This window comes from Chlorocebus sabaeus, chromosome 22 (assembly GCF_047675955.1).
Source record: "Chlorocebus sabaeus isolate Y175 chromosome 22, mChlSab1.0.hap1, whole genome shotgun sequence".
In the NCBI taxonomy this organism is placed as follows: domain Eukaryota; kingdom Metazoa; phylum Chordata; class Mammalia; order Primates; family Cercopithecidae; genus Chlorocebus; species Chlorocebus sabaeus.
The window spans coordinates 33687277-33706338 of record NC_132925.1 but is presented as its reverse complement, the minus strand read 5'-3'; the positions used below and the strand labels follow the sequence as shown (position 1 = coordinate 33706338).

The following is a 19062-nucleotide window of genomic DNA, read 5'->3' as shown; positions in this document are numbered from 1 at the left end:
TCTTTTTTGTTAGTTTTTGTTTGTTTGTTTGTTTTGTTCATTTTTTTTTGTTTTGAAGAGGGGAGATACTGGTACATGTTTGCATACTGATAGGAATAATCCAGTAGTGAGGGGGAAATTCATGATGCAGAAGAGCAGAGTATAAATTACAGGAGTGGGTAAGCAGGAATATATTCTAGAGCACAAAGGGAGAGTAGCATACAAGGGACAGAAGGCCAAGAGTTTTGGGGCAGTGTCAATTTCCCTGTACTTTTTTTTAACATAGCTGTAATTTCTGGCTTTTCTTCTAAAGCATACTAGCTGACAAAGCCACACATTTATTTCAGAAAGAAGCCCAGATTTTATATCCCTTTTTAGCCTGAGTGAACTATGTATTCTATGAAACCCTAGCTACACAGATCCCCACTATAAGTGCCATCTCAAAACGGCATCATATCATGTAATCCTCACAGTAAATCATGGATGCAGGTGCTATTAAAGACATTTTATATACAAGGAGATTGAAAATGTATTATTAATGAAATACAACCAGCTCTGTTGAGGAATCCTTAATAGAGGGAGGAGCTACACATTTGAATTAAATTGCTGTGTAAGAATACAACATTTTGACTTAAACAGAACTCATGTTTTTCTTTATATTTTTCCATGGAAATGTAGACTTTGAAAAAGACTGGTTTTCCCCACAATTCTCCTGAAAATAATTTTCCTTTTGGAGCCGATAACACCAGCCATAGTTATCATTCTAGGAGATATTTATACCGTAACTTATCAGTGCATGAGAACAGGTTCTTTTGTCTGAGCCTGAGGGCTTCTCCAAAGGTTATTATCTGCGTTAGATGTCTGTCTGCAAGATGCAGCTGCTGCCTTAAAGTACAGGGACATTTCAGTGGATGTGGAAGGGTCAGTTTCTGTTTTCCTCCCCACTTAACCCTCAGCTTCCTCTTACTATGCATGAGAAAATTGTTGTAAATTTTCTCTCGGGCCATTTCATTCAACAAGTATCTCAAGTGCCTGGAATAAAGAGTATAAAGCTTATTTAGGTTTAATGTCTGAGAGAATATGGACATTTCATTTTTCAGAGCTTGTACAGAAATAGGCAGTTTGTATTGGAAAATTAGAGCAATTCTTCCTTCCATATTAGAAATGTTCCATTGCTCTCTCTGTAATGTTTCTCTCACAGAAGGCTCAGGCACAGTAAGTAGCTTGTCAGGATCAGCCAGTTCACCACTGCCTTTTTCCTGATGTGAAATCATATGAAGTAAAGGAAATCAGCTTAAATTAAATGTTTGTGTATTTATGCTGCAAAGATGACGACTATGAAAGCAGTCTTCAGTCTTTGTTGCTCTTGTGTCTTTCACCGCAGGTGTCACTTGCTCCCACTCACCCTTTCTGGGTAGATTTCTTTTTCTCTCACCTTTACTGTAAGCTATTTTTATTACAAGAGAAAAAGGAAATAAAGGAAATAATGATACCTATAGGGTCGATCATTAAGTTTTTGTCATCTTTCTTGGTCACACCCCTGAGGGGTACAGTTCTTTGAGGGTCATGGAATGTCTTTTCTCAGTGTATTACCAGGAATAGTTCATCTTTTTCCTTCTTAGGAGAGGGAAGGTAGCTTAATGATGATCAACTATCTTTAACTTGCCTCTGGACTTACTGTTCTTCACCTAAAAAGAAAAATACCTTAGTAGTAAGAATATTCTTCTGGACTTTTAATGGAATATCATTAAATTTCTATCCCATAGTTTAAATGAAGTGGCTGTATGGCTGGGTTTTTCATATGAGGGAAAAAATCCTGATTGCTCTCCTAACTAGATGTTTTACCTTTTAGTAACTTGGTAAGAGGTAAATTATTTCTGTGAACAATACTGAATAAACCCAAGAACATGCATAGCCCTGATTCTTGTAGACTCATGACCAGCTTCTCCTGACCCTCTTAGCAGAATTATTTCTTTTTTTTTTTTTTTTAAAGAAAAAGCCCTATTATCCAGAGCTCTGTTATCATGATTAACACACCATTCAATGGTTACATGTTCAAATTAAATTCATTAGCTTTTCATTGAAATGAAATTCATTTGTTTTTTGATCGTAGCATTTTGCTTTTTAATCTTTTCCAGAAAGAACTTGAGAAGCAGAAGAGAATTAAGAGGAACCAGCAGCTGGAAGCAATAGCCAAAGAACATTATGAAGGTGTCTTGCTAAGGAAAAAAGGTCTAGAGCCTTGGAAGATATTGAGAATGCAAAGCAAACAAAACGTCCAGGTGCAGTGTTACCCCCCAGATTGGAAAATGAACTTTTCCAAATAGGATGGATGCCCAGTTAAGCTTGGGGGAGGGGAGGGTTTGGTGATTTGAAGCCAGAAAGATAAATTAATTGAATGTGTATATTTGTTCTGGATACAATTTTTGATTTGGTCTTCTAAGGTAGAGAAGGACTTTGTAATTGAATAGGTTGGAAAAAAATGAGAGGAAATGTTTTATTAGAGATCCCCCCAAGGTAAGATGAATAGAAGCTTCTCTCAGTTTGAGTAAGGGAAGAGTTATTACCATAAGGTACATTGGTCAGGTTTCTGCCTGTGATAAAGTTGAGTAACAAACAACCCCCAAATATCAGTGGCTTAGAGCTCAAGTATTTATTTCTCACTCATATGTCTGTGGGCCAGTTGTGGATTGAGTTCAGGTCTCTTCCCAAGCCTCTCATTCTGGTTACAGTAGCTATTCAGAGCTACAAAAGGCCAAACCAAATTATGTAAACCCACTGCTTATATTATGTCCACATTCCACTGGCCAAAGCAAATCATAGGGCCAAGCTCAAAGTCACTGAGGAGAGAAGGAGCTCCATCCACTCTACAGGGAGGAACTGTGGAATCACATTGCAAAGAGTATGGGTGTATAATTCTATTAGAGAGAACAGTTATTCACTCTACTGCAGAGAGATATATGAAATCAAACACCACTGAAATTTCTAAAATTTCCCTAACAAATTTATCCAGTGCATTCAACTAAATGATTAAAAATTCAAAATAGATAAAATGTTATTTCATCTTTTGGCTCTCAGGCTGCTGAGATGAGTCCAGGACAGACAGAAATCTCTGGTGCCACAGAGACCTCCGTGGTGGTCATTTTGGCCAATAAATATGACTTTCAAGAGACTCACATGAATCAATCACATTCACAGTGCCAGATATCTAGACAAGGCTTAGAAAAATGTGTCATTGTTTGGAGAGGACTAAGGGAGAAGACTTTTTCCCTCCTGCCTCTTAAAAGAATATAACAGTTACTTTAAAAAATCTATGAATTCTGATTTGTATGTTTATTTTGATAGAATGATAGTTGAAAATACATTAAATTATTCATGTTATTTTCTATCAGATGGTTTTGTGGTTTATTGATAATGTCTAAATATCAATGCTGGTGACAGCTCATTCCACAACACTAATTGAAAGTATTGGCATTTCCTCAATTAGACAGTGGTTAAGTCATGAGAAAGAGAGGTTTGTTGTGGAGTTGCTGTCCAAACTCCAGGAGAGCAAACTGAGAATGTTGCCAGCTACCCACTCCAAAACTCAGGGAAAGTGAAGTAATGGCTTAGCGGTTGTTTGTTCCGTTTCCATAACCAGCAAATCACTGTGGTCTTCAGGGAGCTGGCATTGAAAGGCCAATCGTGATGTGAATCTATAACCTCCATAGAATAGGTCAACAGTCAAAGCTTTTAGGACACAGGCTGCATGTACCTTCAGATTATTCTCTCCCGACTGCCTAAATGTGTTTTATAGCATCATTTCCAAAGGTGATGTGTTTGTTTAAATGATTTAAAATGTAAGGAATCATATTTCTCATTTAAAAAACTATCCAGGTGGCAGAAGAACATTACTGTTTGTTCCTGCAGAGGAAATATCTGCTGACCTGGTTCCAGTGTAGTCAGGAAAGTCTGGCTAGAAAGATGGCCCAGGCTGATCAATTTTATTCCCAAATACTGCTTAAGAGAGTCATCCGGAGCTGGCTACAGGTAAGGATATAGGGAAGGGCACCTTAAATACATCTCATTGCTCAGTCCTATTTAAGAAAACTAAATGGAATCCAGAATGTCCAGGGTCGTCATGTTTTTTCAAGAACAAAAGAATAGTCAATCCCATTCACTGCTTTGAAATAAATGTGAAAATGGCACGACAATTTTTTATTAGTGTAAAATACTAAGCATGTGTTTGTTTCACGGAGTGTGTATAAACTGTAAGTTATCATTCCATCAGCTTTTGTTTTTATACTCATTTCTTGTTTCTTGTCTCACAGTGCTCAAGTGATTTAGAAACTCACCCCTTCAATCTTATAACTGTTTCTACTCATGTGTTCTGTTACCATTTTTAGGGTACATTATAGAGGATATTATCTTGGCTGCCAGGTTATCCTTTTCTTTGTGTCTCTAGTGTCATTTGTTTCTTTTGTTTCATTTCTGTTTCAATTCTGTCTTTTGTGCTGTTTATTTGCTCTAATTCTTTGTCAACTGATATTTTTTCTCTCACTTTTATTTCTGTCTTCATCCTCAGTACATGACTGATCTGCAGGAAGAAGTAAGAAAATTTTGTGTATATTTTCTTCAGAAGAAGATTTTCAGGGCCTGGTTTAACATGGTCAGGGAGGTGAAGATCGATTCTCAGGGCAAGCATGAGATTGCAGCGGAGCACAGTGACAGGTGAGGTTTTGATCTTGAGGAAAATTCACTCTCTGACTTCACAATTGCTCAGCAATATATTCTGCTCCTACAATGTGTCTGCAAAGATGAGCTGGGGGCTAGGAGAGCAGGGTACTTGGAAACACCAGGCAGGGGTGGGAGTCCCGGCTCACCGGCAAGGTAGTGAACCCCCTAGGACTCCAGGGTCCCCATCTTTAAAATGAGAAGGGGGAGGAGGAGGAGACCTGCCCTTTCTGCCTCACAGAAACTGGCAAGAGAATAAAATGATGTGACCTATATGAAACACACCTAAGCGAAAGTACTGTATTCTTTGTTAGTCATATATAGTTTTCTTTTTTAAGTTCAGTTTCTCTTTCAACATTATTTATTGTGAAATACATGACAAATATAGAAAAGTGCTGAAATCATACAAATACAGCTTAACAAATGACTGTAAAGTGAACACCCTTTATCACCACCACTGAGGTCAAAAAGTTGAACATTGCTGTCACACAGGCTCCTTCCCAAGTCTCTCCTGAACAACTCTGACGTTTACAATGAACATTTCCTTTTCGTTTTACTTTCCTCCTAAGTATGCAGCCTTCAATGCTATAGTTTTTCCTGGTTTGGAACTTTATATATATGGAATCATACTATATGCTATATTAGTATTTCAAATACAGTTATGTTTTATTTAATCCAGTTGTCTTTGAGAAATAAGGTATTCTGTATAAGTAAGTTTTATATTTGTTTTCTAGTTTTAAGCATTTGGACAGAATGTTCTTAATTTCATTATGCACTTCCCTTTAAGAGTGGTGATTTGGTGTCATTCTTTATGAGCATCAGTTAGTGTGCCGGGTGTATTCAGTGATGCCTCCAGTTTTTTTGAGGAATGATGACTGTTGTGTAGGTGTAGAAGAGTGCCCCTTTTCTCAGCATCGCTCTGTTGCCCAGGCTGGTGTGCAGTGGAGTGATACTGCAACCTCTGCCTCCTGGGCTCAAGCGATTCTCGTGCCTCAGCCCCCCAAGTAGCTAGGATTACAGGCACACACCACCACACCCGGCTAATTTTTGTATTTTTAGTGGAAACGGGGTTTCACCATGTTGGCTGGTGCTGTTTTCTTTTTATTGGTGTGTTTGTGCATGGGTGTTTATTTCTGTTCCTTGTAGTAGTGTTCCTATCTTACTGCCATGAGGGTGCCTATCTCCACCAAAACCTGTTTGTCCTTGTTTAAGTTACAGATACTGGAAATCAGTGGAGTAGGAAAACAGATAAGCAAGTTGATTATAGTTTTGTCTAAATTAAAACAAATAAGCAATAAGTGAGGGTATTCAGAGGATTTCCCTTTGAATAAATGATTGAGCTTTAGAGTTTGAAGTTTAGGACTCAATATCTATGTGACCTTGAACAAATAACCTTTCAAAGCCTCCCTGTTCCTCTTTCATAAAATGAGGATAGCAACAGAACCTATCTTATGGATTGCTGTGAACACTAAACAGAGTACTATAATAACTCACTCAGTGTACTGCTGGACCCAAAATAATAACTAACTTTTTTTTTTTCAGTTTAGTGTCATTGCAGATATATTATTATTAAACATCCTTTTTGCCTGCCTACGTTTTCTTTCTGTTTCTCAGCCACTGTATGCAGACTGAGAGATTCATTTGGGGCTTTCGCACAAACCATCTCATCTGATAGCAGTAATAACTTGGGTGTGGGGAGATGACCTTATTTCCATTTTCAGGCAAAGAAACAAGCAACAGGCAGGTAGGTGAATTGCCCAAGGTATACAAATAACAAATGGTTGCTCCCTGAACTCCAAATTAGGTTGACTCTAAAACATTCTTTTCTTGCTACATTGGTCTTCCTCCCCATTTTTCTAATTCTCCCTCTGTTTTTTTGTTTTTTAAGCTTTTTTTTTTTTTTTTTTTTTTTTTTACCCTGAGACAAAGTCTTACTCTGTCACCCAGACTGGAGTGTAGTAATAGGATCTCAGGTCACTGCAACCTCTGCCTTCTGGGTTCAAGCTATTCTCATGCCTCAGCCTCCCAGGTAGCTGGGATTTAAAGGCATGTACTGCCATGCCCAGCTAATTTTTGTATTTTTAGTAGAGACGGGTTTTTTTTTTTTTACCATGCTGCCCAGGCTGATCTCGAACTCTGGCCTCAAGGAATCCACTCACCTCGGCCTCCCAAAGTGCTAGGATTACAGGTGTGAGCCATCGCGCCCGGCCTCATTTTTAACTGTAAAATAGTAAGATAGTCATCCTATTTAAGATTTGAAGTTATGAAATCAATGTAGGAATCCATGCAATCAACAAGAACCAAATTCTCAGCCAGTCTCTACTTGATATAAAAGCATTGCTGTGGTTTCACCTCTTCCCACTTTGCTTTTTGTTCACCATGTTCTGGCCCCACTGGCCTTCTGTAGTGTTCCTCAGACAAGCAAAGCTTACTTGTGCTTCAGAGCTTTCACATAACCTGATCTCATCATTTAGCTCTCTGCTTAAATGTCACCTCCCTAACCACCCTACTTGCATCACTGTCTATCCATTAAACTGCGCTACTTCCTTCACAGCACTTAAGATTCTCTGAAAGTATATAATTTACTGTTTACGTGTTATTGCCTGTTCCCCCCAACAGAGTGGAAGCACCACATCTTGCTCATTGCTGTGTTCTCAGTATATGACAGTGCTTAGTACATAGGTAACACAGTAAATATTTGGTAAATGTATGAATAGATGAACTTTATTGTAGGATTGACACTAATATTTAAGGTCACCATTCTTTAAAAGGGGCTTTAACATTTAAAAATTGATATTCAAAGTTCATATTCAATTTTATATGAACGAAAGAATACTGCATAGAAAAGCTGTGGATGAAAGGAAGGAGAGACATCTGTTGGTCTTAGGTCTGACCTTTAAGCTGCAATAACATTGAGAAAGATGATTCTCAATAAGAACAGAACTTTTAATCTTACATTATCCATATCACTTCTAGATAATTCTATAAATTTTATAAATCTAGCTGAGCTGGATCAGTATTTCTAATATGTCTGATATTGTCTTGTTACCATAGTTCTTAACCACAGTATGAACATGAAATAGGTAATAATGAAAGTCACAGACCTACACCCCAGAAAATTCATGTATGCATATAACATACAACTTTACACAAAATGTCAAGGATTTTATGGGCTCCAGCTTAAGAAACCTTACCTTGGTGACTTAAATCATACTTATTGTACAATACACCCACATGTAATTATCAAGACATATTTGCCAAGCATAAAAAAATACCTAATAACATGGCCCCTGGTGCTCATAATTTAGTAGAAAACATAAAAGATTAGAGAGAAAGAGAGAGATTGAGACAGCAAGAGAAAGGTTTACTAGAGCCAAGATGAACCGGGGCTTAAAGCACCATCTAGTGCCAAAAAGGAGGCAGCCACATAGCAGGAGAACAAAAAAGAAATTAAACAGGTAAATTACAGACAATCTCGAATCAAACATACCCACTGAAAACCAAACAAGCCAGACAGAGAAGACTGAAATAAATAATCCTTCGGTGCAAAGGCATAGACAAGAAACAACAGCGAGTTGGCCGGGCGTGGTGGCTCACACCTGTAATCCCAGCACTTTGGGAGGCCAAGGTGGGTAGATCACCTGAGTTCAGGAATTCGACACCAGCCTGGCCAACATGGTGAAACCACATTTTACTAAAAATACAAAAATTAGCCAGGCCTGGTGGTATGCGTCTGTAGTCCCAGCTACTTGGAAGGCTGAGGCAGGAGAATGGCTTGAACCTGGAAGGTGGAGGTTGCAGTGAACTGAGATCGCACCACTGCACTCCAGCCTAGGCACTTCAGCAAGACTCTATCTCAAAAAAACAAAAACCGCACACAGGGAACCATGACCTTCCCAGATAGACAAAGCAGGGAACCAGTGACTAATCCTAATGAGAAGGCAAAATGTAAACTCTAACCAACATTCAAAATAGCAGTTTTAAGAAAACCCAGTGATCTTCAAGATAACAAAGAAAAGCAGTTCTGCAATTTTTCAGATAAATTTAACGAAGATTTAAAAAGTCACATCTTGGAACTGAGAAATACATTTGCTGAACTGAAAAATCATGAGATGTTTTCCACAGCCAAATGGATCAAGCAGTGGAAAATCAGTGGGCCCAAACACAAGCCACTTGAAAATACGGTATTAGAAGAGAAAAGAAAAAAGAATGAAAAGGAATGAAGACAGCCTACAAGATATAGAAAATTACCTCAGAAGACCATATCTAAAAATTATTGGTGTTGAAGAGGGAGTTGAATGAGACCAAAGGGTAGAAAGCTTATCCAAAGAAATAAAAATAGGAAACTTTCCAAAACTTGAGAAAGACATATCCAGGTATAGGAAAGTCAGAGAACCTCAAACAAATTTGACCTAAACTCTCAAACGTCAAGGACAAAGAGGATCCTAAAAGCAATAGGAGAAAAGAGGCAGATAACATATAATGAAGCTCCAATTCATCTGGCAACAGACTTCTCAGCAGAAACTGTACAGGCCAGGAGAGAGCAGGATGAGATTTTCAAAGTGCTGAAAGAAAAAAGAAAAAAAAAACCTTCCATCCAAGAACACTGTATCCGTCAAAGCCATATTTCAAATATGAAGGACAGAGAAAGTTTTTCTCAGAAAAACAAATGCTGAGAGAATTCACCAACACCAGACCCATCTTACAAGAAATGTTAAAGGGAGTTCTTCAGTCTGAAAGAAAAAAAACACTAACACAGAAAGAAAACAGTTGACAGTAGAAATCCTACTGGTAAAATTACATCAACAAACCCAGAATACTCTAATACTGTAATTTTGGTATGTAATCAACTTATAACTCTAGTATGAAGCCAAAAAGAGAACTCTATCTAAAACAATAATAGCTACAGCAGCCTGCTAAGTGATAGGTAATATAAAACATGGAAACTAAGACAAGAAAAAGTCAAAATGTCGGAGGATTTCTAAAAAGAAAAGGCAACAAATTAAAACTATCAGAGAAAATCATTTTGCCACAAGGGAAAACAGTAAAAAAGGAAGACAGGAGTTACAAAACAACCAGCAAACAAGGAAAGAAAAAATTGCCATAGTAAGTCCTTACTTATCAATAACTGAATACAAATGGACTCAGTTCTCCAATTAAATATAGAGTGGCTGATGAATAAAGAAATAAGATCCAACTATATGCTGCGTAGAAGACACCTACTTCACCTGTAAAGACATACATAGACTGAAGGAGATAGAAAAAGACATTCTAAGCAAGTGGAAACCAAAAACACAGCAGGAATAGCTATACTTATATTAGATAAAACTGATTACAAGTCAAAGACTATAAAGAGAAATAAAGAAGGTCATTATATAATGATAAAGAGTTCAATTCAGCAAGAGGATATAACAATTATAAATATCTATGCACTCAACATCAAGCACCCAAGTATATAACACAAACAATAAAGGGAGAGATAACTGCAATACAATGATGGGGGACTTCAACACGCCACTCTCAGTAGTGGACAAATTATCTAGGAAGAAAATCAACAAAGACACATCAAAGTTAAACCAGAAACCAGGCCAAATAGGTCTGACATTTAAAGAACATTTTACCCAACTGTTGCAGAATACACATTCTTTTTATCAGCACATGGAACATCCTCCATAATAAGACCATATCTTAGGCCACAAAACAACTCTCAACAAATTCAAAAAACAGATATCATGCCAAGTATCTTTTCGGACCACAATAGAATAAAATCAGGAATCAGTAAGAGGAACTTCAGAAACTACACAGATACAAGGAAATTAAACAGCATGCTCCTGAACAACCAATGGATCAATTAAGAAATTAAGAAAAAATTTTAAACTTTCTTGAAACCAATATAAATGGAAATACCATAGATCAAAATCTATGGATTATAGTAAAAGCAGTCAGTTCTTTTAAGAGAGAAGTTTATAGCAATAAACACATCAAAAAAGTTGAGAGACTTCAAAAAATAAGTTAACTGTACTCCTCAAGGAAATACAGAAAAGCAAGAACAAACCAAACCCCAAATTATTAGAAGAAAGGAAATAATACAAATCTAAGCAGAAATAAATGAAATTGAGACTTTTTCTGACTCAAAATCAGAAATGAAAAAGGAGACATAACAACTGAGACATCAAAAATACAAAGAATCACTAGAGACTATTATGAACACCTACACATCAATAAACTGGAAAACATAGAAGAAATTGATAAATTTCTGGACAAATACCACCTACCAAGATTGAACAATGAAGAAACAGAAAACCTCAACAAACCAATAATGAGTAATGAGATTGAAGCTGTAATAAAAAGTCTCACATCAAAGAAAAGCCCAGGACCTAATGGCTTCACTGCTAAATTCTACCAAACATTTAAAGAAGAACTAATACAAATTCTACTCAATTTCTTCAAAAACAATTGAAGAGGAGGGAATACTTCCATACTTATTCTATGAGGCCAGCATTAGCCTGATATCAAAACCAAACAAGGACATGATAAAAGAAATAAAAAATAAATTTAAAAAAACCCTACATATTCCTGATGAACACAAATGCAAAATCTTCAACCAAATACCAGCAAACCAAGTTCAATAACACGTTGAAAACATCATTCACCATGATCAAGTGGGATTCATCCCAGAGATCCACAGATAGTTCAACTTATGCAAATCAATAAACATGATGCATCACATTAACAGAACCAAGAACAAAAACCATATAATTATTTCAAGAGATGTCAAAAAAGGCATTCGATAAAATTCAACATCCTGGCCAGGACCAAAATGCCCACTTTCAGCACTTTTATTCAATATAATACTGCAAGTCCTTGCCAGAGCAGTTAGACAAGAGTAAAAAGTAAAGGGCATCCAGGCCAGATGTGATGGCTCATGGCTATAATCCCAGGGCTTTGGGAGGCCAGTATGGAGGGATCATTTGAGGCCAAGAGTTGAAGACCACCTGGGTGACACAGAAACCCTGTCTTAAAAAAAAAAAAGTATCCAAATTGAAAAGGAAGAAGCCAAATTAGCCTTGTTCACGGATGACATGATCTTATACTTGGAAAAACCTAAAGACTACACCAAAAAAACTGTTAGATCTGACAAATTCAGTAAAGTTACAGAATACAAAATCAACATTAAAAAATCAGTAGCATTTATTAATATATACACCAACAGTGAAACATCTGAAAAAGAAATCAAGAAAGCAATCCCACCTTAACTAGCTACAAAGAAAATGAAATACCTGGGAACCAATTTAACCAAGGAAGTGAAAGATCTATATAAGGAAAACTACAAAACACTGAGGAAAGTAGTTGAAGAGGACACAAACATATAGAAAGATATGCCATGCTTATGTGCTGGAAGACTTCATACAGTTAAAATGGCAATACTACCCAAAGCAATTTACAGATTCAATGCAATCTCTATCAAAATACCAACAACATTCTTCATAGAAATAGAAAAAAATTCCTAATATTTATATGAAACCACAGAAGAACCTGAATAGCCAAAGCAACACTGATCTAAAAGAACAAAGCTCTAGGCATCACACTACTCGACTTCAAAATTTATTACAAAGCTATAGTAACCAAAACAGCTTGGTACTGGCATAAAAACAGACATATAGACCAATGAAATAGAATAGAGAACCCAGATTTAAATCCACACATTTACAGCCAACTCATCTTTGGCAAAAGTGCCAAGAACATAAAATGGGGAAAGGGCAGTCTTTCAATAAGTGGTGCTGGAAAACAGTATGACTATAAGCAGAAGAATGAAATGACACCCCTTTTCTCTCACCATACACAAAAACCAAATCCAAATGGGTTATAGATTTAAATCTAAGTCCAGAATCTATGAAACTACTAGAAGAAAACATTGAGACAATGCTCCAGGCCATTGGTCTGGCCAAAGATTTTTTGCGTAAGACCTCAAAAGCAGAGACAACCAGAGCGAAAATAGACAGCTGGGATTACATCGAACTAAAAAGCTTCTCCACAGCAAAGGAAACAATCAAGTGAAGAGATAACCCACAGAATAGGAGAGAGTATTTGCAAACTGTCTGTATAGTTTGGATGTTTGTCCCCTACGCTTCATGTTGAAATCTGATGTTGGACGGAAGTAGAGTCTAATGGGAGGTATTTGGGTCCTGGAGATGGATTGCTTAATGAAGGGCTTAACGCCATCCTCTGTAAATGAATGCATTCTCACTCTATTAGTTCCCGAAGAGCTGGTTGTCAAAAAGAATCTGGCACCTCCCTCCTCCTTTTTCTTTGCTTTCCTCTCTTGCCATTGGATCTCTGCACATGATAGCTGCCCTTCCATCATGAATGGAAGCAGCCTGAAGTCCTCACTAGAAACAGATGCTAGTGCCATACTTCTTGTACAGCCGGCAAAACTGCAAGTCAAATAAACCTCTTTTTTAAAATAAATTACCCAGCCTCAGGTATTCCTTTATAGCAACATATACATATGGACTAAAATGCCATCTGACAAGGGATTAATAACCAGAATATGTAAGGAACTCAAACAACTCAATAGCAAAAAAACCCAAATAATCCAATTTAAAAATGGGCAAGGCCATTATAGTGACTCACACCTATAATCGCAACACTTTGGGAGGCCATGGTGGGTGGATTGTTTGAGTCAAGGATTTCAAGACAAGCCTGGGCAACATGGCAAAACCCCATCTCTACCAAAAAAAAAAAAAAAATTAGCCAGGAGTAATGACACACACCCGTAGTCCCAGCTACTTGGGAAGCTGAGGTGTAAAGGATTGCTTGAGTCCAGGAGGTGAAAGTAGAAGGGAGCCAACATCACACTGCTACAGTCCAGCCCAGGCAACAGAGTAAAGCCCTGTCTTAAAACAAAAAAAAAAAAGTGGGGGAAGGATCTAAATAGACATTTCTCAAAAGACATACAACTGGCCAAAAAGTGTACGATAAGATGCTCAGCATCACTAATTATCAGAGAAATCCAAATCAAAACCACAATGTGATATCATCGTATACCTACAGTAAAATGGCTTTTTATCAAAGACAGTGAATAACAGATGCTGATGAGGATATGAAGAAAGGGAAACCCTCATACACTGTTGGTGGGAATGTAAATTAGTACAGCCACTATGGAGCACAGAATGGAGGTTCCTGAAAAAACTAAAATTATAACTACCATATGATCCAGCAATTCCACTAATAGGTATATCTCCAAAAGAAAGGAAATCAATATATCCAAGAGATATTTGCATGTCTGTGATTATTACGGCACTGTTCACAATAACCAAAATATGGAATCAACCTAAGCGCCCATCAGTGGATAAATGCATAAAGAAAATATGGTATATATACAAAATGGAATATTAGTAATGAAAAAGAATGAAATCCTGTCATTTGCAGCAACATGGATAGAACTGGAGGTCACTGTGTTAAGTGAAATAAGTCAAGCACAGAAAGACAAATACCACATGTTCTTATGTGGGAGAGCTAAAAATGTGAATCTCATGAAGATAGAGAATAGATTGGTGGTTACCAGAGGCTGGAAAGGGTAGAGCTTGGGAGGTGGATGAAGAGAGGTTGATTAATGGGTACAATATACAGTTAGATAGAAGCAGTAAGGCCTAATGTTCAATAGATCAGTAGGGTGACTATAGTTAATAATAACCTATTGCACATTTCAAAATAGCCAGAAGAGAGTAACTTGAATGTCCCCATGGTAAATAAAAGATAAATATTTAAGGTGATGGATATCTCGAATACCCTGATTTGATCATTACACATTATATGAATATATACAGTTACCACATATACCCCCAAAATATGTATATTATGTATCAATAAAAATATTATAAAAAGATAGCTATAGATAGGCTATAAATAAGTGCCAAACCAGTGATCATGAATATATTTTAGGAGTTCAGGGAAAGAAAGAGAAATGTAGGCAAGGATGATCTAGGAAGATTTCACCCAAAGGGCAGAACATTTTTCAGTTAGGGTAGAACAGCAGGAGCTAAAATGCAGAAGTCAGAAAACAGGAGTGTAGCCAGGAGAGAGATGTGAATGGCTGAGAATGGGAGACAGGGTCAAGGACTGGGAGTGTGCCCACAGCTGAGCACAGGAAGCTGTAAATGGGGGACTGAATGGATAAAAGCAAATTCATTCCTTGGAGGCTTTTTTTTTTTTGAGACAGTCTCACTCTGTTACCCAGGCCTCCCAAGTAGCTGAGATTACAGGCGCCCACCACCATGCCGGGCTAAATTTTGTATTTTTAGTAGAGACGGGCTTTCACCATGTTGGCCAGGCTGGTCTTGAACTCCTGACCTCAAATGAGCCACCCACCTTGGCCTCCCAAATGCTGGGATTACAGGTGTGACCCACTGCACCCAGCCACGCCTTTTTTAAAGCAGTACCTCCATCAACAAAAATCAACATTGTCAAAAATACTAACCAACAGCCATAAAATTAATGAGGACCGATGTGCATTCTGGGACTTCCTCAGATGGTCAAGAGGCCAGAACAAATCCCATGTCTGCCTATAGTTGTAAAATATAAGCTTAACTACTCTGCACTTTGTTTCAGCACTAACTCCACACACACACCACGGCATGCTATTCTTGCTTCTTTGCTTTTACTCAAAATGTGCTCTCCTCTAGGAAAGCCTTTTCTTTGCCTGACAAAAATTCAGTTCAGAACCATCTTCAAAAACGTCTGCTCCTCACCACCGGACTGCACAGTCCTCCGTGCTGCTCTCTACTGCTGTACCTTCCCACTGTATGGAAACTCTGGTCACCTGTTTCAGCCTATCCTGGGGCAGACAGTACCTGGCTTACCTTGATGCCCCTAGTGTTCAGCTGTGGTGGACACTAATAAATCCTAAAAGGCCATGGCATGCTTCCTTGTGACAGCGGAGACACTCACTTAAACAAGCAGTCTTCCATACCATGTCTCCAGAACCTGATGTTAGGGTACTTTTTCTCAACTGATATTCAAGACTTGTTCTTTGTTGTTGTTGCCGCTGTTGGAGGTGAGGTAACCAGCAGGCTTTTAAAGTATGTCTACACACTGGGGCCTCGATGCCTGTAACTTTGGCACATTCTGCATGCAATTTTCCATCATTTTTGCGTTGAGGGTTGTAGTTTCTGGATCCCTTGCCAGCATCACTGGTCCTGGCATGGGCACAATATGTAGGCTGTAATCAGATGAACTCAGGAGTGTGCCTCGTAGCTTGCATTACTGGAGGCCATTTGGTGCTATGCTCAAATGTCACCTCCTCAGTTTCCCTGACCACTCAATGAAAAATAAAAATAACTGGCCAGGCACAGTGGCCCACACCTATAATCCCAGCACTTTGGGAGGCCAAGGCAGGCAGATCACTTGAGGCCAGGAGTTCAAGACAGCCTGGCCAACATGGCGAAACCCCATCTCCAAGAAAAATAAAAAAAAATTAGCCAGGCATGGTGGCAGTCACCTGTAATCCCAGCTACTTGGGAGTCTGAGGCACAAGAATCGCTTGAACCCAGGAGACAGACATTGCAGTGAGCCGAGATTGCATGACTGCACTCTAGCCTGGGTGACAGAGCAAGACTCTTGCCTCAAAGAAAATAAATAAAATAAAATAAAATACAAATACAAATAACCTATCAGTCACTCTCATTCCCTTTTGTTACTTTATTTTCTTCACAGCAGTTCACACTATCATAATCCCAATTGTGATTTCCACACCTTTTATACAGCATTTTATTAACATAATTATTTTTATAAAGTTCTTAATGTGCTACAGATGGAAAGCCAACCTTTTCTCAGCATTTCACTGTTTTCCTTCTTTATTCTTAAAGGAGGATCCTCTGGATCACATTTCGGACATGGAAGAAGTTTGTAAAATTTATGAAAGAGGAAAGAGTAAAAGAAGAAAGGCGACAGCAACTTCGTAGGAAGGTAGTTGAAATTCTTCCAGACTTTCAGGTGCCGGGAAGCGACCATGAGCTGTACCAGCAATCAGATACTTGGTCCTTGAGTAAGACAAGTCTTTTGTGAACCAATGAACCAGATTAGTGTAATACTTAAGACAGGAAGCTCGACTGGTCCATAATATGTGTGTTATCTCCACCCACCCACACACATACATACATACACCTGGTTTATTCTCTATGAGCTACTTCTTAGATCAAAGGAATTATTTTGAGAATTTTTATTTCCTTCTTTGACTTTTCCTGGATTGCCAGTCATTCACTGTAGCATTTATCACAGTGGGATCATCCAAAGGAATATTCTAGAGATCCTCTGTTCAAATATATCCTATATATTTTTAGCATAGTAAACTTTAAAAAGGACAAGTGTTTGCCTGACTGAGCCTGTGAAGAAAAACGTGTCCATATAGCTTAACATGAGTTGTTGATAAATGTGACCTTAATTAAATAGAAATAAAAAGTAGTGAGTACTTAGAAAAGGAAAGGAGGCCAAGGCAGTCAGTCTTCTAGTACATTAGCATCACTGACAGGCACCCTACCAGACCTTGTCCATTTGAACCTCCCCTGATGGCAGACCATGCATGAAAATGTTCTCTACACTGCTGCTGCAGAGGATAGCCGCTTACCCTGATTTCAGAGAGACCGAGTCCCCAGAGATACTTCTCTTCCGTGCACCTTGATAAGCATGCAGGAAATTCTAAAAGGTAGTAACTCTTTCATGACAGTCCAGCAATTCATTAAATTATCTGTTCATGCTCCCAACTGCAACTGCTGAATAACACACTCAGTTTGTCTTCTAATACTCAGCTCAGTTTGATCTAGATACTGAGATACTTATCTTGAATTCAAAGAATGTTTTCATCTTTAAGGTGCTATAAAGACTTATAAAATACTCTATGAACTGTTAAGAGAATTACCTGCTAGAAAAATAATTTTTCTTTATAAAATACATGTTTATTATGACAAATTCAAGTAGCCCATAAGTGCATATGGTAAAATGAAAGTCCTGTGCAGTCCTGAGATGACTACTCTTATGGTGTGCTGAAAATTTGAGTTGGCAAAATAAAATTCTGTGGCTAAGTGAATGTTCTTGTTATTGTCTCATACTTCCTCAAAAGGATATCTAGCTGCACCACCTGCTACATGACTTAGATCCTTTTACCATGGAGGATGTGTGATATGACCCAAACACCTTGAATTGAACTTTATTTATTCTATGATGTGCCTGTTCCCACAGCTTTTCCTTTAATATGATTATACAGTTGTCATTTAAAAAAAAAAGTTTTTCACGATTAATGGCCTCTAAAAATGTAACTAAAAGTAATAATATATCACTTTCCACCAAAATCACTATCAGTTTATACCTAACTACAGTACATTTACAAAATATTGGCTGATATTAGCACCTGGAAACAAAATACCAATTTTATTATTTTTTTGTTTTGTGTTTTTTGTTTTTGTTTTGTTTTGAGACAGGGTCTCACTTCAGGCTGGAGGTACAGTGGCCTGATTATGGCTCACTGAAGCCTGAACCTCTCAGGCTCAGGCAGTCCTCCTAACTCAGCCTCTCAGATAGCTGGGATGACATGCCCAGCTAACATTTTGTATTTTGTATTTTTTTTTTTTTTTTTTTGTAGAGATGGAGCTTTGCCATGTTGCCCAGGCTAGTCTTGAACTCCTGGACCCAAGTGATCCTCCCAGCCTCCCAAAGTGCTGCGATTACAGGCATGAGCCACCACACCCAGCCACCAGTTTTCTTTAAATGCTAAGCCTGTACATAAGGAAAGGTGACTTCCTTAAGTAAACATGCCAGGAGCCTAAATAAATCCCACAAAGCTTAAGTTTTCTATCTGAGCTTTATTTTTGCCTCTCCTCAAACATCAACTAGAAATTGAGTCTTTAGCAGCCCATATTCCAAGTGAGCCGGTTAGACTTTTTACGGAATACAGAGCCTTCTAAAGAGATACAATGGAGGCCGGGCGCGGTGGCTCACGCCTGTAATCCCAGCACTTTGGGAGGCCGAGGCGGGCGGATCACAAGGTCAGGAGATCGAGACCATGGTGAAACCCCATCTCTACTAAAAATAGAAAAAATTAGCCGGGCGCAGTGGCGGGCGCCTGTAGTCCCAGCTACTCGGGAGGCTGAGGCAGGAGAATGGCGTGAACCCGGGAGGCGGAGCTTGCAGTGAGCCGAGATTGCGCCACTGCACTCCAGCATGGGCGACAGAGCAAGACTCCGTCTCAAAAAAAAAAAAAAAAAAAAAAAAAAAGAGATACAATGGAAATAGTTTTGATGCCGTTTTTTGCTGGACTATCATGAAGGTATATTTCAAAATGTTACTGCTAACATAATGTATCCCAACATAATTGAT

General features: G+C 38.3%; 1 protein-coding gene across 4 annotated transcripts in view; it reads left to right on the top strand.

Annotated features, from left to right (window-relative positions):
• The window catches only part of CCDC191 (coiled-coil domain containing 191), an 88065-nt gene extending 70289 nt beyond the window's left edge, over positions 1 to 17776 (top strand). For 3 of the 4 annotated variants that reach the window (XM_073009734.1, XM_007985761.3, XM_007985760.3), the window contains 4 exons: positions 2118 to 2261; positions 3856 to 4008; positions 4544 to 4689; positions 16560 to 17776. In XM_073009734.1, the coding sequence (XP_072865835.1) occupies positions 2118 to 2261; positions 3856 to 4008; positions 4544 to 4689; positions 16560 to 16758 (642 nt within the window). In that variant the 3' untranslated portion in view covers positions 16759 to 17776. Of the gene's footprint in view, positions 1 to 2117; positions 2262 to 3855; positions 4009 to 4543; positions 4690 to 6306; positions 6461 to 16559 lie in introns of those variants that run through there. The other variant, XM_073009732.1, reaches the window with a different exon arrangement.
• Positions 17777 to 19062: the final 1286 nt, after the last annotated feature.